The sequence below is a fragment of the Oncorhynchus masou genome, chromosome 6, assembly GCF_036934945.1.
Source record: "Oncorhynchus masou masou isolate Uvic2021 chromosome 6, UVic_Omas_1.1, whole genome shotgun sequence".
Lineage (NCBI taxonomy): Eukaryota > Metazoa > Chordata > Actinopteri > Salmoniformes > Salmonidae > Oncorhynchus > Oncorhynchus masou.
This window is the reverse complement of record NC_088217.1, coordinates 30,246,560-30,267,351: the sequence shown is the minus strand read 5'-3', so window position 1 is coordinate 30,267,351 and position 20,792 is coordinate 30,246,560. Positions and strand designations below refer to the sequence as shown.

General features: G+C 41.4%; 1 protein-coding gene across 1 annotated transcript in view; it reads right to left on the bottom strand.

Moving 5' to 3' along the window:
• LOC135541877 (inositol 1,4,5-trisphosphate receptor type 1-like) overlaps positions 1–20,792 on the bottom strand; it is a 187,051-nt gene that overhangs the window by 139,112 nt on the left and 27,147 nt on the right. Inside the window, exons 12-18 of the mRNA XM_064968332.1 lie at positions 18,371–18,525; positions 12,944–13,043; positions 12,510–12,670; positions 12,167–12,308; positions 11,771–11,929; positions 5,444–5,616; positions 1,290–1,409 (exon numbers count right to left, since the gene is read on the bottom strand). Coding sequence (XP_064824404.1) covers positions 1,290–1,409; positions 5,444–5,616; positions 11,771–11,929; positions 12,167–12,308; positions 12,510–12,670; positions 12,944–13,043; positions 18,371–18,525 — 1,010 coding nt within the window. The remainder of the gene's footprint in view (positions 1–1,289; positions 1,410–5,443; positions 5,617–11,770; positions 11,930–12,166; positions 12,309–12,509; positions 12,671–12,943; positions 13,044–18,370; positions 18,526–20,792) is intronic.

The following is a 20,792-nucleotide window of genomic DNA, read 5'->3' as shown; positions in this document are numbered from 1 at the left end:
TCACTCTGTCAATTAGGATAGTACTGTGGAGTAACTATAATGTTGATCCATCCTCACTTTTCTCCTATCAAAGCCAATAAACTCTATAATTATTTTAAAGTCACCACTGGCCTCATGGTGAAATCCCTGAGTTGTTTCCTTCCTCTCCGGCAACTGAGTTAGGAAGGACTGGGTGTATTGATCTTTGTAGTGACTGGGTCTATTGATAAACAATCCAAGGTGTAATTAATAACTTCACCATGCTCAAAGGGATATTCAATGTCTGCTTTTTTTCTTTGTTAGGCATTGGAAACCCTCCCTGGTCTTTGTGGTTGAATTTCACTGCTCGACTGAGGGACATTACAGATAATTGTGTGTGGGGTACAGAGCTGAGGTTGTCATTCAAAAATCATGTGAGTCAATTTAATTTGTTATGTGACTTGTTAAGCATATTTTTACTCTTGAACTTATTTAGGCTTACCAAAACAAAGGGGTTGAATACTTATTGACTCAAGACATTTCAGCTGTTTTAATTAATTTGTAAAAACATTCCACTTTGACATTATGGGGTATTGTGTGTAGGCCAGCGAAAAAAAAAATCTAAATTTAATTCATTTTAAATTCAGGCCGTAACACATCAAAATGTGCCTTTTCTGAAGGGACTGTATATTGCTAAATGACCATACCATATAGTATTAACCATAAACCTGGTTGTGTGTGCAGGCTGGACCAACCTGTGCTGCATGTGTCATGGTAATGTGGAAAAAGTCAAGGGGTGTGAATACTTTCTGAAGGCACTGTAGTTAGGCAGGTCCATTAGGTTAGAGCGTTGGACTAGTAACTGGAAGGTTGCAAGTTCAAATCCCCGGGCTGACAAGGTACAAATCTGTCGTTCTGCCCCTGAACAGGCAGTTAACCCACTGTTCCTAGGCCGTCATTGAAGATAAGAATTTGTTCTTAACTGACTTGCCTGGTTAAATAAAGGTAAAAAAACAAACATGAGGACTCATTGTTCTGTAGAGCTCAAGGTCACCGTGTGGGTGCTCCAGGAGTAAACACTCCATCATATTGTCACGTTGAGCAACTTGATCTGTACAACTGAAAGAGATCCAACTGAACACACTTCACTAAAGAGAGTAGTACTACACTGAATATCAAGCTCTTTATCTGCCATACTAGAACAACCTGTGATAGACTAGAGAACAACCACCACTGGATATTGTTAAATGTTTAGAAAATATGTTTCTATACGGTATTGATTGATTCCTCAAAGGAAAAGAGGAGAGGAATGGAGAGGCGAGGAGGTGTACTTTGTCTCTATGAGGATGTCTCCGTTGGTGGGGTCCAGGACTGCGTTACAGATGAGCTCCTGGGTTACAGGGATAGACTTGTTCATAGACACACACAAGTCAGACAGGTAGTCCAGGAACCTGGAAGACACACACAGATCATTCAATGGACAAAGACATTCACATGTACACAAAAACACGTTTCTATAGACCTATGATTAGTCTCCAATAAAATATTCCTCAAAAGCTTAACTTGACCACAATTAAATGACACAGGAAAACATACCATCTGACCTTAAGCAGCTTAAAATACACTCCAGTGTTTTACTACCTTGATGTCCTCAATTCAATTACATAGAACACATTAATATATCTGGCTATAAAGAGCATACAGACCGATATCAAGACATGCAAATGAACACCTTAAAATCTGTACCAAAAACATGTACTGCCCACACAAACATGTGAGCATGCACAGTGATCACATATAATACCGGTCAAATTGGTTTCTTTATTTTTACATTGTAGAATAACAGTGAAGACATCAAAACTATGAAATAACACATATGGAATCATGTAGTAAGCAGGTAAATATTTTATATTTGAGATTCTGCCTTGATGACAGCTTAGGACACTCTTGGCATTCTCTCAACCAGCTTCACCTGGAATGTTTTTCTGACAGTCTTGAAGGAGTTCCCACATATGCTGAGCACTCGTTGGCTGCTTTTCATTCACTCTGCAAGAGTCCAACTCATCCCAAACCACCTCAATTGGATTGAGGTCGGGTGATTGTGAAGGCCAGGTCATCTGATGTAACACTCTCCTTCAAATCAAATTTTATTTGTCACATACACATGGTTAGCAGATGTTAACCTCTTGATGCTATGGGGGCGCTATTTCATTTTTGGATAAAAAGACGTGCCCGTTTTTAAGCGCAATATTGTGTCACAAAAAGATGCTCGACTATGCATATAATTGATAGCTTTGGAAAGAAAACACTCTGACGTTTCCAGAACTGCAAAGATATTGTCTGTGAGTGCCCCAGAACAGATGCTACAGGCAAAACCAAGATGAAACTTCAACCAGGAAATGAGCAGGATTTTTGAGGCTCTGTTTTTCATTGTCTCCTTATATGGCTGTGAATGCGCAAGGAATGAGCCTGCCCGATCTATCGTTTCCCCAAGGTGTCTGCAGCATTGTGACGTATTTGTAGGCATATCATTGGAAGATTGACCATAAGTGACTACATTTGCCAGGTGTCTGCCGGGTGTCCTTCGTCGAAATTGGTGCGTCATCTTCAACTGCACGTCTTTTTCCAAGCGATTCACCGGAGAAAGGAGACTACCACGAACGATATATCAATGAAGAGATATGTGAAAAACACATTGAGGATTGATTCTAAACAGCGTTTGCCGTGTTTCAGTCGATATTATGGAGTTAATTTGGAAAACAGTTCGCCGATTTCTCCTACACAAAGAATCTTTCAGGAAAAACTGAACATTTGCTATGTAACTGAGAGTCTCCTCATTGAAAACATCCGAAGTTCTTCAAAGGTAAATTATTTTATTTGAATCCTTTTCTGGTTTTTGTGCAAATGTTGCCCGCTAAATGCTACGCTAGCTATCAATACTCTTACACAAATGCTTGTTTTGCTATGGTTCAAAAGCATATTTTGAAAATCTGAGATGACAGTGTTGTTAAGAAAAGGCTAAGCTTGAGAGCTAGCACATTCTTTTCATTTCATTTGCGATTTTCATAAATAGTTAACGTTAATGTATGCTAATGAGCTTGAGGCTATAACTGGATACAGGTTTTTTTCATAGCCAAACGTGAACAAAATGGAGCGATTTGTCCTACACAAATAATATTTTTTTGAAAAACTGAACATTTGCTATCTAACTGAGTCTCCTCATTGAAAACATCTGAAGTTCTTCAAAGGTAAATGATTTTATTTGAATGATTTTCTTGTTTTTGTGAAAATGTTGCTGGCTGAATTCTAGGCTTATAGCTATGCTAGCTATCAATACTCTTACACAAATGCTTGTTTAGCTATGGTTGAAAACCATATTTTGAAAATCTGAGATGACAGTGTTGTTAACAAAAGTCTAAGCTTGAGAGCAAATATATCTATTTCATTTCATTTGCGATTTTCATGAATAGTTAACGTTGCGTTATGCTAATGAGCTTGAGGCTATAAATAGAATCCCGGATCCGGGATTGCTCGACGCAAGAAGTTAATGCGAGTGTAGCGAAATGCTTGTACTTCTAGTTCCGACCATGCAGTAATATCTAACAAGTAATTTAATCTAACAATTTCACAACAACTACCTTATACACACACAAGTGTAAAGGAATGAACAATAATATGTACATAAAAATATATGAATGAGTGATGGCTGAACGGCATAGGCAAGATGCAGTAGATGGTATAGAGTACAGTATATACACATATGAGATGAGTAATGTAGGGTACGTTTCCAGTTTACATAGAGTCAAATGAAGTTTGTTCAGGGCCGTCCATGTGTCCGCTGGGGGGGGGGGGGGGGATGGGGATGTACACGACTGTGATTATGATCGAAGAGAATTCTCTTGGTAGATAAAGCAGTCGGAATTTGATTGTGAGGAATTCTAAGTCAGGTGAACAAAAGGACTTGAGTTCCTGTATGTTGCTATGATCACACCACGTCTCGTTAATCATAAGGCATACACCCCCGCCCTTCTTCTTACCAGAGAGATGGTTTTTTCTGTCGGCGTGATGCGTGAAGAAACCACCTGGTTGTACCGACTCCGATAGCGTGTCTCGAGTGAGCCATGTTTCCGTGAAACAGAGAATGTTACAGTCTCTGACGTCTCTCTGGAAGGCAACCCTTGCTCAGATTTCATCTACCTTGTTGTCAAGAGACTGGACATTGGCGAGTAGTATGGTCGGGAGCAGTGGGCGATGTGCCCGTCTACAGAGCCTGACCAGAAGACCGCTCCGTCTGTGGCACCGTTGTTTTGGGTCGGCGGCTGGGATCCGATCCATTGTCCTGTGTGGTGGACCAAACAGAGGATCTGCTTTGGGAAAGTCGTATCCCTGGTCGTAATGTTTGTGAGTTGATGTTGCTCTTATATCCAATAGTTCCTCCCGACTGTATGTAATAAAACCTAAGATTTCCTGGGGTACCAGAAATAATGTTAAAAAAAATACTGCATAGTTTCCTAGGAACGCGAAGCGAGGTGGCCATCTCTGTCGGCGCCGGATGTTAGCCCTTAGCCATGTTGCTTAAGTGTGCCTTGAATTCACAAAGACACGGCAGTTGGAACCAAGAATCTCAAATTTGGTCTCATCAGACTAAAGGACCGATTTCCACCGGTCTGATGTCCATTGCTTGTGTTTCTTGGCCCAAGCAACTCTTATTATTATTGGTGTCCTCTCGTAGTGGTTTCTTTGCAGCAATTCAAATATGAAGGCCTGATTCACACAGTCTCCTCTGAACAGTTGATGTTGAGATGTGTCTGTTACTTGAACCCTGTGAAGCATTTATTTGGACTGCAATTTATGAGACTGTTAACTCTAATGAACTCTACAGCAGAGGTAACTCTGTGTCTTTCTTTCCTGTGGCGGTCCTCATGAGAGTTTCAAAATAGCGCTTGATGGTTTTTGTGACTGCATTTGAAGAAACTTTCAAAGTTCTTGAAACTTTCCTCATTGACTGACCTTCATGTCTTAAAGTAATGATGAACTGCCGTTTCTCTTTGCTTATTTGAGCTGTTCTTGCTATGATATGGGTCTTGGTATTTTACCAAATAGGGCTATCTTCTGTAGACTACCACTACCTTGTCACAACACAACTGATTGGCTCAAATGCAATAAGAAATAAATAAATTCCACAAAATAACTTTTAACAAGGCACACCTGTTAATTGAATGCATTCCAGGTGACTACCTCATGAAGCTGGTTGAGAGAATGCCAAGAGTGTGTGGCTACTTTGAAGAATCTCAAATATAAAATATATTGGATTTGTTTAACACTTTTTTTGTTTGCTACATGCTTCCTTATGCATTATTTCATAGTGTTGATGTCTTCACTATTATTCTACAATGTAGAAAATAGTAAAAATAAAGAAAAACCCTTGAATGAATAGGTGTGTCCAAACTATTGACCGGTACTGTACATATACACACACACACACCTGGGCTCCCGGTTCTTCCTGACGAGGCTGACGAAGGTGTCTATCTCTGCAGCAGTGATGTGCTTCTCCAGCAGCTTGCGGTTGTTGTGGAGCAGGGCTGTGATAGTGTCTTCAGCTAGAACATCATAACCGATCTGCTTCTGCATGAAGCGAAACTGCTTGGCTATGTACTCCTATTGGACAAACACAGCTCCTGATCTTAGTAAAACATTATCCCAACATTGGGATTAAGGTCCTGTGTGGCTCAGTTAGTAAGCGCATGGCACAAGCACCGCTAGGGGTTGAGAGTCAGATTTCTGCTGGGTCCAAACATATGAAAATCTATGCACTCATTGGATAAAAGTGTCTACTAAATAGCAAATGTTACATGCCATGCTATTGAATGAGGTCAGATAAAAAATTGTGAATCAGGTCAATCAAATAATGTAAACTCTGTTGAATGGTTAGCCACTTTGATTTAGAGTTTTAATGACAATGTGTTCATAGTGTGATCCAGCTTGCTACTAGTTCACTATGACTATGCGGCAGGTAGCCTAGTGGTTAGAGCGTTGGGCCAGTAACCGAAAGGTTGCTGGTTCGAATCCCCGAGCTGACAACGTAAAAATCTGTTGTTCTGCCCCTGAGTAACAGTTAACCCACTGTTCCCCGGGCGCCGTGGATGTTGATTATGGCAGCCCCCCGCACCTCTCTGATTCAGAGGGGTTGGGTTAAATGTGGAAGACACATTTCAGTTGAATGCATTCAGTTGTACAACTGACACATTGTTGTCTCAGTATTCCTGACCTAACTTTCCCACTCATTACTTCAACAATTAATTTCATGTAGAAAGTAAAGTCATTTCTTAGTATTCATTGCAAGATCAAATCGAAGAATCCCCACGTAAATTCCACAGATGACCTTACAATTCTCCCATGGGTAATTTCCCAATTTTCCTGGAATTGTTCAACTGGACTGACCAGTGTAACGTCATTAGACTAGAGAGAGAATGACGGTCCCTGCTAATGGAGACAGTATAAGTGCGGCAGTATCAAAGGCCTCCAGCATTCATCTGAGACAGAGAGCAGAGCCTTTCCACAGACATCAGGCAGCCTTCCTCCAGCTGAATTCAGCCACCATTCCAAAAAATGACACAGTATGTGAAAGTGGGAGCAGCGAGACATCCTTCTGTGTCTGTCTGAGTGTATATGGACAGTTATTTCTCTAGGAGTGCGATCGTGTGTGTGTGTGTCTGAGAGCGGGGGTGTGTGTCTTGCACCCTGGGAGGGAGGGCTGGGGTAGTTGAAAGTTTGATGAAGGCAGAATGTGAGTATAGTTGACACACTGACTGAACACCACATTCAATTACAGCTCTCTTTGAATGGCATGGTCTAAACATTAAAGGGAGAGTTGAAGTCAGAAGTTTACATACACTTAGGTTGGGAGTCATTACAACTCGTTTTTCAACCACTCCACAAATTTCTTGTTAACAAACAATAGTTTTGGCAAGTCGGTTAGGACATCGACTTTGTGCATGAAACAAATCATTTTTCCAACAATTGTTTGCAGACAGATCATTTCACTTATAATTCACTATATCACAATTTCAGCGGTTCTGAAGTATACATTTCGGCAAAAAAGTATTTAGTCAGCCACCAATTGTGCAAGTTCTCCCACTAAAAAGATGAGGGAGGCCTGTAATTTTCATCATCGGTACACTTCAACTATGACAGACAAAATGAGAAGAACAAATCCAGAAAATCACATTGTAGGATTTTTAATGAATTTATTTGCAAATTATGGTGGAAAATGAGTATTTGGTCAATAACAAAAGTCTATCTCAATATTTTGTTATATACCCTTTGTTGGCAATGACAGAGGTCAAACATTTTCTGTAAGTCTTCACAAGGTTTTCACACACTGTTGCTGGTATTTTGGCCCATTCCTCCATGCAGATCTCCTCTAGAGCTGTGATGTTTTGGGGCTGTTGCTGGGCAACACGGACTTTCAACTCCCTCCAAAGATTTTCTATGGGGTTGAGATCTGGAGACTGGCTAGGCCACTCCAGGACCTTGAAATGCTTCTTACGAAGCCACTCCTTCGTTGTGTTTGGGATCATTGTCATGCTGAAAGTCCCAGCCACGTTTCATCTTCAATGCCCTTGCTGATGGAAGGAGGTTTTCACTCAAAATCTCACGATACATGGCCCCATTCATTCTTCCCTTTACACGGATCAGTCGTCCTGGTCCCTTTGCAGAAAAACAGCCCCAAAGCATGATGTTTCCACCCCCATGATTCACAGTAGGTATGGTGTTCTTTGGATGCAACTCAGCATTCTTTGTCCTCCAAACACGACGAGTTGAGTTTTTACCAAAAAGTTCTATTTTGGTTTCATCTGACCATATGACATTCTCCCAATCTTCTTCTGGATCATCCAAATGCTCTCTAGCAAACTTCTGACGGGCCTGGACATGTACTGGCTTAAGCAGGGGGACACGTCTGGCACTGCAGGATTTGAGTCCCTGGTCCTGGCGTAGTGTGTTACTGATGGTAGGCTTTGTTACTTTGGTCCCAGCTCTCTGCAGGTCATTCACTAGGTCCCCCGTGTGGTTCTGGGATTTTTTGCTCACCGTTCTTGTGATCATTTTGACCCCACGGGGTGAGATCTTGCGTGGAGCCCCAGATCGAGGGAGATTATCAGTGGTCTTGTATGTCTTCCATTTCCTAATAATTAATCCCTCAGTTGATTTCTTCAAACCAAGCTGCTTACCTATTGCAGATTCAGTCTTCCCAGCCTGGTGCAGGTCTACAATTTTGTTTCTGGTGTCCTTTGACAGCTCTTTGGTCTAGGCCATAGTGGAGTTTGGAGTGTGAGTGTTTGAGGTTGTGGACAGGTGTCTTTTATACTGATAACAAGTTCAAACAGGTGCCATTACTACAGGTAACGAGTGGAAGACAGAGGAGCCTCTTAAAAAATAAGTTATAGGTCTGTGAGAGTCAGAAATCTTGCTTGTTTGTAGGTGACCAAATACTTATTTTCCACCATAATTTGCAAATAAATTCATTAAAAATCCTACAATGTGATTTTCTCGATTTTTTCCCCTAATTTTGTCTGTCATAGTTGAAGTGTACCTATGATGAAAATTACAGGCCTGTCATCTTTTTAAGTGGGAGAACTTGCACAATTGGTGACTGACTAAATACTTTTTGCCCCACTGTACATACACTAAGTTGACTGTGCCTTTAAACAGCTTGGAAAATTCCAGAAAATAATGTCATGACTTTAGAAGCTTCTGATAAGCTAATTGACATCAGTTGAGTCAATTGGAGGTGTACCCGTGGATGTATTTCAAGGCCTACCTTTAAACTCAGTGCCTCTTTGCTTGACATCATGGGAAAATCAAAAGAAATCAGTCAAGACCTCAGGAAAAAAAATGGTAGATCTACACAAGTCTGGTTCATCTTTGGGATCAATTTCCAAACGCCTGAAGGTACCACGTTCATCTGTACAAACAATAGTACACAAGTATAAACACCATGGGACCACGCAGCCATCATACCGCTCAGGAAGGAGACGCGTTCTGTCTCCTAGAGATTAAACATACTTTGGTGCAAAAAGTTCAAATCAATCCCAGAACAACAGCAAAGGAACCATGTGAAGATGCTGGAGGAAACAGGTACAAAATGTTCTATATCCACAGTAAAACGAGTCCTGTATCGACATAACCTAAACGGCCGCTCAGCAAGGAAGAAGCCATTGCTTCAAAACCTCCCTAAAAAAGCCAGTCTACGGTTTGCAACTGCACATGTGGACAAATATCGTACTTTTTGGAGAAATGTCCTCTGGTCTGATGAAACAAAAATATAACTGTTTGGCCATAATGACCATAGTTATGTTAGGAGGAAAAAGGGGGAGGCTTGCAAGCCGAAGAATACCATCCCAACTGTAAAGCATGGGGTTGGCAGCATCATGTTGTGGGCATGCTTTGCTGCAGGAGGGACTGGTGCACTTGACAAAATAGATGGCATCATGAGGTAGGAAAATAATGCGGATATATTGAAGCAACATCTCAAGACATCAGTCAGGAAGTTAAAGCTTGGTCGCAAATGCGTCTTCCAAATGGACAATGACCCAAAGTATACTTCAAAAGCTGTGGCAAAATGGCTTAAATACAACAAAGTCAAGGTATTGGAGTAGACATCACAAAGCCCTGACCTCAATCCCATAGAACATTTGTGGGCATAACTGATAAAGCGTGTGGGAGCAAAAAGGCCAACAAACATAACTCAGCTACACCTGCTCTGTCAGGAGAAATGGGCCAAAATTCACCCAACTTATTGTGGAAAGCTTGTGGAAGGTGACCCGAAACGTTTGACCCAAGTTAAACAATTTAAAGGCAATGCTACCAAATACTAATTGAGTGTATGTAAACTTCTGACCCACTGGGAATGTGATGAAAGAAATAAAACCTGAAATAAATAATTCTCTACTATTATTATTCTGACATTTCACATTCTTAAAATAAAGTGGTGATCCTAACTGACCTAAGACAGGGAATTGTTACTAAGATGAAATGTCAGGAATTGTGAAAATGTTTAAATGTATTTGGCTAAGGTGTATGTAAACTCCCGACTTCAACTGTACTTCCCAGAGTCCGATTAACTTGTGGACACAGTCTTTATGTCTTTGCGTGCAGTTTGAAGGAAGTTGCTAACTAGTATTAATGTAATTGTAAAACTAGGGTTTGCACATCGACTGGAAGTCTATGGTGACTGCTTGCAGGACACCCCTTCAAATTAGTGGATTCGGCTATTACAGCCACACCCGTTGCTGACAGGTGTATAAAATAGAGCACACAGCCATGCAATCTCCTTAGACAAACATTGGCAGTAGATTAGTCTTACTGAAGAGCTCAGTGACTTTCAACGTCGCCCTGTCATAGGATGCCCCCGTTCCAACATGTCAGTTCGTCAAATTTCTGCCCTACTAGAGCTGCCCCGGGCAAATGTAAGTACTGCTATTGTGAAACCGCACACAAGCCTAAGATCACCATGTGCAATGCCAAGAGTTGTCTGGAATGGTGTAAAGCTTGCCAACATTGGCCTCTGAAGCAGTGGAAACACGTTCTCTGGATTGATGAATCACACTTAACCATTGGGCAGTCCGACGGACGAATCTGAGTTTGGCGAATGGCAGGGCAACGCTACCTGCCCCAATGCATAGTGCCAACTGTAAAAGTTTGGTGGAGGAGGAATAATGGTCTGGGGCTGTTTTCATGATTTTGCCTAGGCCCCTTAGTTCCAGTGAAGGGAAATCTTAATGCTACAGCGTACAGTGACATTGTAGTCCATTCTGTGCTTCCAACTTTGCGGCAACAGTTTGAGGGAAGTCACTTTCCGGTTTAAGCATGACAATGCGCCGTGCACAAAGCAAGCTCCATACAGAAATGGTTTGTCGAGATTGGTGTGAACTTGGCTGGCCTGAGAACTTGGCTGGCCTGCACAGAGCCCTGACATCAACCCCATCGAACACCTTTGGGATGAATTGGAACGCCGACTGCAAGCCAGGCCTAATTGCCAAACATCAGTGCCCAACCTCACTAATGCTCGTGGCTGAATGGAAGTCCCCGCAGCAATATTCCAACATCTTGTGGAAAGCCTAAACAGAAGAGTGGAGGCTGTTATAGCAGCAAAGGGGGACCACCTCCATATTAATTCCCATGATTTTGGAATGAGATGATGGAATGGGGTGTCCACATACTTTTGGTCATGTAGTGTAGCATAGAATTCCAGTCATTGTGCTAATGCTAGTTTGCATCGGCTCATGAAACTACCTCTAACTTCCTTCATACTGGATGCAGAGACATAAAACTGTTATCCATGAGTTGATCTTACTCTTTTGCCAAACTCCCAAAGTATTCCTTTAAGTGCCATCAGACAGTATTTAGGCTAATTGCATAAGTGCTGTGACTTGATCTATAGGCTATGGGTTAAGACTCGGTCTGCTGGTACACTGTCCAGAACAGCATGAGAAAACAACCCCTATTCCATTCCTTTACTGGAGCCTGTTAGGGTCTGCAGGCCTTACAGGAACCAGATACTGTAGGTGTATAGAAGCCAAATGGTGATGACTCCACCTAGACCTCCAATGAACTAAGGGGAACTTCAATCATATTCCTTAACCTTATCTAGTATCTTCAGATCAGCAAACATTGAAAGGGTTGGGGTTAGGTTAAGGGGCTAGGGATAAGGTTGGGGTAGTGGTTGTTTTGTGACCAGACCATTCATGTGCCTTGTCTGGCTTTGGAAGGATCAGACCAGTAGGCCTTGACTGTTACCACGTTGCTGTACCTGGTTCTTGCGGTAGTCCTGTTGAGAGTGGCGTAACACGCGGTAACACAGGCGACAGATGTGTCTGAAGGGTGTGTGGCGCTGGTCGGCCAGCTCCTCCAATCGCAGCATGGGCCCATCCCCGCTGTCTGTGAATGGAGCCTGCAGTAACTTGAAGATCTGAACACAAAATTCCATCAGTTGGATGATGTTCCATCAGGTTAAGAAAATGTATTTGTTGAAAAAATGTTTGGTGAAGGATGACAAAGTTCGTTATATAGGTTAATAGTAGACAAAGGAGCTTGCTCCAAAATGTATCCACATTGAAAAGGAATCAAGTAACCGTCCTGAGCCTTTATTCACCCCTTCAGTCTGTGGAAGTTCTGGTTGTCCCTTATGAATGACATGGTCCTCTACCTGTTTGAGGATGTTCTGTTCCCTCATGAGTTTCTGTCTCTCTCTGTTGGGCTTGTTGACCATGATCTCCAGAACATCCTGGCCATTGTTGGGGATGTCCACCACAAAGAACACCAGGTCCTCCAGAAGCTTGGTCACCGCCCTGGACGACACACAGGAACAGGAAGTCATACACAGGAAGAGGCACAACCATAAATATCCAGAGTACAGCTAATTTTATTTGAGATTTAGAATCCTTAATGTTGATACCAAGAGTTCCAAGGACATTACATTTTGGTAAGGGTTTGGTGCCAACATTGAAGAGGTAAAGAATGTAGAGAGCACCAAAATTACTGCTATGTACCTTCTCTCGTTCTGAGTGATGGTGCCCTTCTCCAGTTTGCCTGCGATGGAGGCCAACACTTTACTGGCATCGTTGGCAAAGTCCAGGTCTCTGACTTCGGCGGGCGAAACAGGTACGATGGCAAAAGCCTCTTTGTCTTCTTTCAGTGCAGACGTGCCAATCTTAAAATAACAACAGTGACGCGTGAATTTGGATGGTCAAATGTAATTATTTCTCATAAGTAAACTCACAAATAGAATAGTATTCAATAGTGCACCTGGTCATCAGATAAATTGTCTAAGGGTATTATGATATTATTGAGTAACGTTTGGGTTGGACTGATTATCTGGGACAGACCAATCATAATGTACAGGAGTTAAAGATTGGGTTAGACAGACTATTGATAAGGTCTCAGAAACTGACTAGTCTTAATGGCTGGCTGAGCGGTCACTCACACGTAGCATGACAGGTTTCTCCTCCTCCTTGTCGATGGGGTGGTTGGTGCTGTGGACCCATGTGTTGGTGCATAGGTGTCTGAGCCTCACGTACGAGTTCCTGAGCACGCACGCACACACACACACACACACACACACACACACACACACACACACACACACACACACACACACACACACACACACACACACACACACACACACACACACACACACACACACACACACACACACACACACACAGTATTGTGAATCCAGAATGAATAATAAAGTATTTATTGGGCAAGGCCCACACTAGAACACACCAAGCAGTGCCATACCAAACAGTGGAATGGAAGTGTGCCTCAGATGAAATACTGAAATACATCTCATCTGATGCATTCCAGTACAGGGAGGGAGATCATAATAATAGTGATTACTGTAATCCAAACACAACATCTTATAGTATCTCACATGTATAAAACTCAACCACACACTTGAGTAGGTACTGTAGCCTATATAGTAAGTAAGGAACAGGGCCATGGCCTGCAGTAAGTCAGTCTAGAGTAGGGTTGCACATTCTGGGGAATATTTAGAGGTGGAAATTAACAGGAATTAACGGGAATATACGGGAATTAATGGGAATATACGCAAATTAATATTAATACCATTTAAATTTAGATGTTTTTTTGCACTGGATATATTTACCATATTATATGGAGACAGAAACAAACGTTTTACATTATCATAAGTAGACATAATTGCAAATGATTAAATCCTTCCAATAGAAAAAAATCACATTTAGTTACGAATATAACTTTAATTAAATGAGTTGACTCATCTCATGGGATGATTTCACTGAACAACAAAAGAAAGGGAATATTGAATGATCCCCACTCATCCATTGTATCTCCCAAAAACCTTTTCAACATACTGTAACATGATAGTCCAGAAACGAAAACGTTGGTTGTCTTCCTCTCAGGCTTCCATGTCTTCTCCCTGGACCTCGAATGTCCACCTCTTGAACATCAGACTGAGGCCTCATCTTCACTGTCCAACCCTGTTGAGGATGGCTTGTTGTCAGGCTCAAAAAGACTCACATTTACCCGGATGGCAACCAACCTTTCAACCCTTGTATCAGTCAGGCTGTTGCATGCTTTGGTGTGTGTGTTCCCAAACAAAGACCAGTTGTGTTCTGAGACGGCTGATGTTGGTGGGATTTGGAGGAGGATGCAGGCAACAGGGGAAAGAGCCTCAGATCCACAAAGTCCCTTCCACCAGGTGGCTGATGAGATATGTTGGCACGACTGCCATATTGCATCTCCATCCCAAAGCCCTTGCTTGGAAGTGTATTTCACCAGACTTCCAAGAACCTTGCCATCATCCAGGCCAAGATGGCAAGACACAGTAGTGATGACACCATAGGCCTTGTTGATCTCTGCACCAGACAGGATGCTCTTGCCAGCATACTTGGGGTCCAACATGGGCTTCTGGCAGAAGTCTTCACGCTTTTTTATGTATTTCAGAACTGCAGTTTCCTCTGCTTGGAGCAACAGTGATGTGGGCAGGGCAGTACGGATTCCTTCTCTTACATCTGCAAGCAGAGTCTGAAAATCAGACAGGATGGCATCGTCTCCCTCAATCCATGCAATGGCTACTGCTATAGGTTTCAGGAGTTTCAGGCTGCTTACCACTCTCTCCCAAAATACTTAATCCAGGAGGATCCTCTTGATGTGGCTGTCCATATTGACAGACTGCGATATGGCCATTTCTTGGAGAGACTCCTTTCCCTCCAGGAGACTGTCAAACTTGATGACAACACAACCCCATCGGGTGTTGCTCGGCAGCTTCAATGTGGTGCCCTTACTCTTCTCACTTTGCTTTGTGAGGTAGATTGCTGCTATACCTTGAGGACCCTTCACATACCTAACTATTTCCTTGGCTCTCTTGTAGCGCGCATCTATTGTTTTCAGTGCCATGTTGCCCTTGAGGAGCAGATTCAATGCATGAGCAGCACAGCCAATGGGTGTGATGTGAGGGTAGAACTCCTCCACTTGAGACCAAGCAACCTTCATGTTTGCAGCATTGTCTGTCACTAGTGCAAATATCTTCTGTGGTCCAAGGTCATTGATGACTGCCTTCAGCTCATCTGCAATGTAGAGACTGGTATGTCCGTTGTCCCTTGTGTCTGGGCTCTTGTAGAATACTGGTTGAGTGGTGGAGATGATGTAGTTAATTATTCCTTGCCCATGAACATTCGACCACCCTTCAGAGATGATTGCAATACAGTCTGCTTTCTCTATGATTTGCCTGACCTTCACTTGAACTCTGTATCCAGCAAATGAGTAGATAAAGGATGTCTGGTTGAAGGGGTGTATGCTGGGTGAAGAACATTCAGAAATCTCTTCCAATACACATTGCCTGTGAGCGTTAGAGGTGAACCAGTTGCTTAAACAGCTGGAGCAAGACATTCATCAGCATTTCTCTGTTCCTCCATTGTGTCAAACAAACTTGGATGAGCTGTTGCTATCGATAAGTTGTCTGATTCATCATTTCACCTCGAAAAGAAGTAGAGGGACTTTGTCAGAGGTTGCTTGTTGTGAGCGATGAGGGAACTTGATTCTGCATCTTTGTTGCATTCTTCACATTCTTCATGATTTGGCATAGTATTTTCAAATGTACACAGCTTTTCCTTCTACATTAGCTGCAGTGAAATGTCTCCACACATCAGATAGTGCCTGTGGCATTTTCCTGTGAAGATGAGAAAATAATTAGTTTAAAAAAACAAATAATTCCATGTACAGATAAATAGTTAAGCAGTTAGATGAAACAACTCCTTTGTAAGATAAATGTTTTAAAATGAAACATGTATGGAAACAGGTGAATTAACACTCCTCAGTTTGCAGTCTCAAGCAAGCTAAAACCCACATGGTAGCTAAATCTAATTAGTAGAAATTGTTAAGTTAGAAAGGATTTAAACACACTTTGCTGTATGCTACTATTTACTAGTTAACAAAAAATCATGTATGTCATATAAAATATATTCACCCCACCCAGTATTGTAATCAAAACTTACCAGAAAGCATGTAGTCCTTGGCTCAGACAGTGTAGTAGTGTGGGCTCAATAGCATCTCATTAGTGTGCAAGATCTTGAGAATCAGCTGAACATGTGATGGAAGAGTGCACTGTGCATGCAGAGGATTGCAATTCCATTGAATTGGGGATAGTTTAACCAAAATATGCCACAAGACCGAGGATTGCCTTCTGTGTATCCCACAAAAAAGGTTCACTGTTATAAGCTAACGTTTTTGATGAATTTAAGCAAAATTCCCTAAATTCCCAGGCTCAACTTTCCACGGAACATTTCCAGAAAAATTCCAGACATTTTCTGATCCTTTGAAACCCTAGTCTAGAGTCAGTCTAGTCTGTGGGAATTATCCTTTTGTCCTCCATCACAGTCAACAGATTATATCCTCCCACCCTCACAACCAGCTCTGTACATTCAGCTAGGGAGAAAAAAATGACAGACCGACTCACACGTACACACTATTGCTCACACATGTCCTATGTCAATTCATACTGAAGCCAGCGTGACCATAACCCTGTCCACTTACCCTTTACACTGAAAGTAATAACAGGTGTCTTAACCTGTTGGTACTAGGGGGCAGTATTTTCATTTTTGGAAAAATAACATTCCCAAATTAAACGGGATATTTTGTCAGGACAAGATGCTAGAATATGCATATAATTGACAGCTTAGGATAGAAAACACTCTAAAGTTTCCAAAACTGTAAAAAATATGGTCTGTGAGTATAACAGAACTGATGTTACAGGCAAAAGCCTGAGAAAAATCCAATCCGGAAGTGACTCATCTTTTGAAAGCCCTGCGTTCCGATGCGTCCCTATTGAGCTGTGAATGCCCTATCAACCAGATTACACTTTCTACGTATTCCCCAAGGTGTCTACAGCATTGTGACGTAGTTTTACGCATTTATGTTGAAGAATACCCGTAGGCGGCTTCATTGCGCAAGTGGTCACCTGATGCTCCCAGAGAAATTCTCGCGTAAAATACAGGAGGTAGCCATTATTCCAATCACTTCTACTGAGAAACCAATTGTCCCGGTTGATATATTGTCGAATAGATATTTGAAAAACACCTTGAGGATTGATTATAAACAACGTTTGCCATGTTTCTGTCGAAATTATGGAGCTAATTTGGAATATTTTTCGGGGATGTCGTGACCGTAATTTCCGGTCAATTTCTCAGCCAAACGTGAAGAACAAACGGAGCTATTTTGCCTACAAAAATAATATTTTGGGAAAAAATGAACTTTGGCTATCTCCCTGGGAGTCTCGTGGGTGAAAACATCCAAAGTTGAAAGGTAAACGATTTAATTTGATTGCTTTTCTGATTTGTGACAAGGTTGCCTGCTGCTAGCAAGGCATAATGCTATGCTAGGCTATCGATAAATTACACAAATGCTTGTCTAGCTTTGGCTGTAAAGCATATTTTGAAAATCTGAGATGACAGGGTGATTAACAAAAGGCTAAGCTGTGTTCCAATATATTTCACTTGTGATTTTCATGAATTGGAAGATTTTCTAGGAAGATTTATTTCCGTTGCGTTATGCTAATTAGTGTCAGATGATGACAACGGTCCCGTTCACGGGATGGGGTGTCACAAGAGTTAATAGGTGAAATTTCACTTGAATTCAACTAAATGTGGCTGATGACAAACAAATACCACACATATGTATTCTAAAGATTATTAGTGTGTGTATGTGTGTCTCTCCATTTCCAGTGGGAGGAACATGACCGGTTACATTTCATATTGCAACATGTTCCTTAGAATCTGATCTGCGTCAACAGTGGGATACCTACTGTAGTCACTACGTCTTCCGGGGGACTTTCCAGAGATACAGTCATCTTTACAGACATCCAGACTTTATAGCTACTCTATCTCAATAGACATCCACGTATACCAGGGTGGGGTCAATTCCGATTTAAGTCAGACAATTCAGGAAGTGATTTAAATTTAAAATAAAACTAATTGAAATAATAGTTTCTTCTTTGCAGTTTATTGAGAAGTCATTGAAAATAAAAGCTTTTTATTTTTTCAATTATTGAATTGAAATTTTAGTTTACTTTCTGAATTGACTGACTTCAATTCAAATTGACCCCAACCCTGACATAGCCTGGTCACTCACCACTCTCCCTGCACATGACCAGTTCCATCACACAACAATACAGGATGACATCTAAAGATGCATTTTAAATTGACACATTCTCATGGATGTAATAAAAAGTTACTTTCTAGAAAAATTGGTAATTCCTATAGAAGTATTATGAGTAATGGAGTCTTTTTGCACAATGCAGTGGTCCTAGTCCTATCTGGGTACCAGGGAGTCCCCCCCTCTCACAGTGGTAAGGTCCAGGTCAAAGTCCTACCTGGGTACTAGGGAGTCACCCCCTCTCAGAGTGGTTGGGTCCAGCTCAAAAATGGAGGAGATGTCATTGCCATCAGGGACAGACACCAGGGTGTACATGACCTTCTCCTGGGGGTTCCTGAGGCGGGCGCGGAGGTCCACCTGCTCAGAGTCCAGCTGGAGACACAACATGAAAACAAAACAGTCTCATCAGATCACTACAGAGACATCAAAACAGTCTCATCAGATCACTACAGAGACAACATAACAAAACAGTCTCATCAGATCACGAGAGACAACATGACAACAAAACAGTCTCATCAAATCATTGCACAACCACATGGACAAAGGGCACAGGAGACCAGGATCAATGATTATAAAGAGGAAAATGATTGATAAAAACACAGCAGTTTCCTGTAAAATTCCTGGACAATGACCCAAAGAGCATATCGTGTGCATACTGAAGAAGATAAGACTCACAACTCAAAAAGATCTCTTCTTTCACCACAATGAGAGCATCAATTTGATCAATAAAAAAATATAGGCTTAATTATATACTACACTAGACCTCATGACCTACTAATGGTATGAAGTTCTAAAGGCTAAATGAGACGTTTCCTCTGTTATCACAGTGTATTGTGAAGTATCAATCACAGTGTTATTATACATAAATAGAATAAAATATGTATACATGTTAATATTTCAGTGTTTATGGTAATTAGGTAGAGTAAGTACAGAGTTAAAACCTGTTTGGGATAGGGGGCAGCATTTTCACATTTGGATGAAAAGCGTGCCCAGAGTAAACTGCATGCTACTCAGTCCCAGTTGCTAATATATGCATATTATTAGTAGATTTCGATAGAGAACACTCTGAAGTTTCTAAAACTGTTTGAATGATATCTGTGAGTATAACAGAACTCATATGGCAGGCAAACCCCTGAGAAAAATCCAACCAGGAAGTGGGGAATCTGAGGTTTGTAGTTTTTCAAAGCTTGGCCTATCGAAAACAGTGTCTATTGGGACAAATTGCACTTCCTAAGGCTTCCACTAGATGTCAGCAGTCTAGAAACTTGTTTGAGGCTTCTACTGAAAAGGAGGGGCTCATAAGGCCTCTGAGTCAGTGGTCTGGCAGAGTGCCACAAACTTGTGACGCTTGAGAGTTAGCTCGCGTTCCATTGCTTTTCTACAGACAAAGGAATTCTGAGGTTGGAACATTAGTGAAGATTTATGTTAAAATCATCATAAAGATTGATGCTATACATCGTTTGACATGTTTCTACGGACTGTAACAGAACTTTTGGACTTTCCGTCTGGACCTAGTGCTCGCACCTCATGAAGATGGATTACTGGGCTGAACGCGCTAACATCAAGGAGGAATTTGGACATAAATGATGAACTTTATCGAACAAATCAAAAATTTATTGTGGAACTGGGATTCCTGGGAGTGCATTCTGATGAAGATCATTAAAGGTAAGTGAATATTTATAATGCTATTTCTGACTTCTGTTGACTCCAAAACATGGCGGATATTTCTTTGGCTGGTTTGGTCTCTGAGCGCTCAGATTATTGCATGGTTTGCTTTTTCCGTAAAGTTTTTAAAAATCTGACACAGCGGTTGCATTAAGGAGAAGTCTCTTTAATTCTGTGAATAACACTTGTATCTTTTATCAATGAGTATTTCTGTAAATTCACGGGGCTCTCTGCAAAATCACTGGATATTTTGGAAGCAAAACATTACCGAACGTTACGCGCCAATGTAAACTGAGATTGTTATATAAATATGCACTTAATCAAACAAAACATACATGTATTGTGTAACATGATGTCCTATGAGTGTCATCTGATGAAGATCATCAAAGGATAGTGATTAATTGTATCTATATTTCTGCTTTTTGTGACTCTCTTTTGCTGGAAAAATGACTGTGTGTTTTTGTGACTTGGCTCTGACCTAACAATCATATGTTGTGCTTTTGCTGTAAAGCCTTTTTGAAAATCAGTCACGATGGGTAGATTAACATGAAGTTTATCTTTCATTTGGTGTATTGCACTTGTTAACACGTGAAAGTTACATATTTCAAAAAAATATTTTTGAATTTCGCATGCTGCCTTTTCAGCGGAATGTTGTCGAGAGGTGCTGCTAGCGGAACCCCAAGCCATAAGAAGTTTTAAACTGCAGCTGTCATTATAGTTTGGGTGTTCTGCTGTGTTCACATGGTCACTATAGTGAATGATTGTTTAATACTGTATAAACCTTTTCACTCTATGGTGCTGACCAGCAACTACAATATGGTGGATGCATAACCAGAACAGCCAGCTCAGTTTGACTTGGCTCAGTTTGACTTAATGTGAAAATGGAACATGTTCATTCTCAGAGTCATGCTCTGTTAGTTGTTCAACCATGTGTTGACTAATGACAGTAGTATGTGTCAGTGCTATAGACGTCA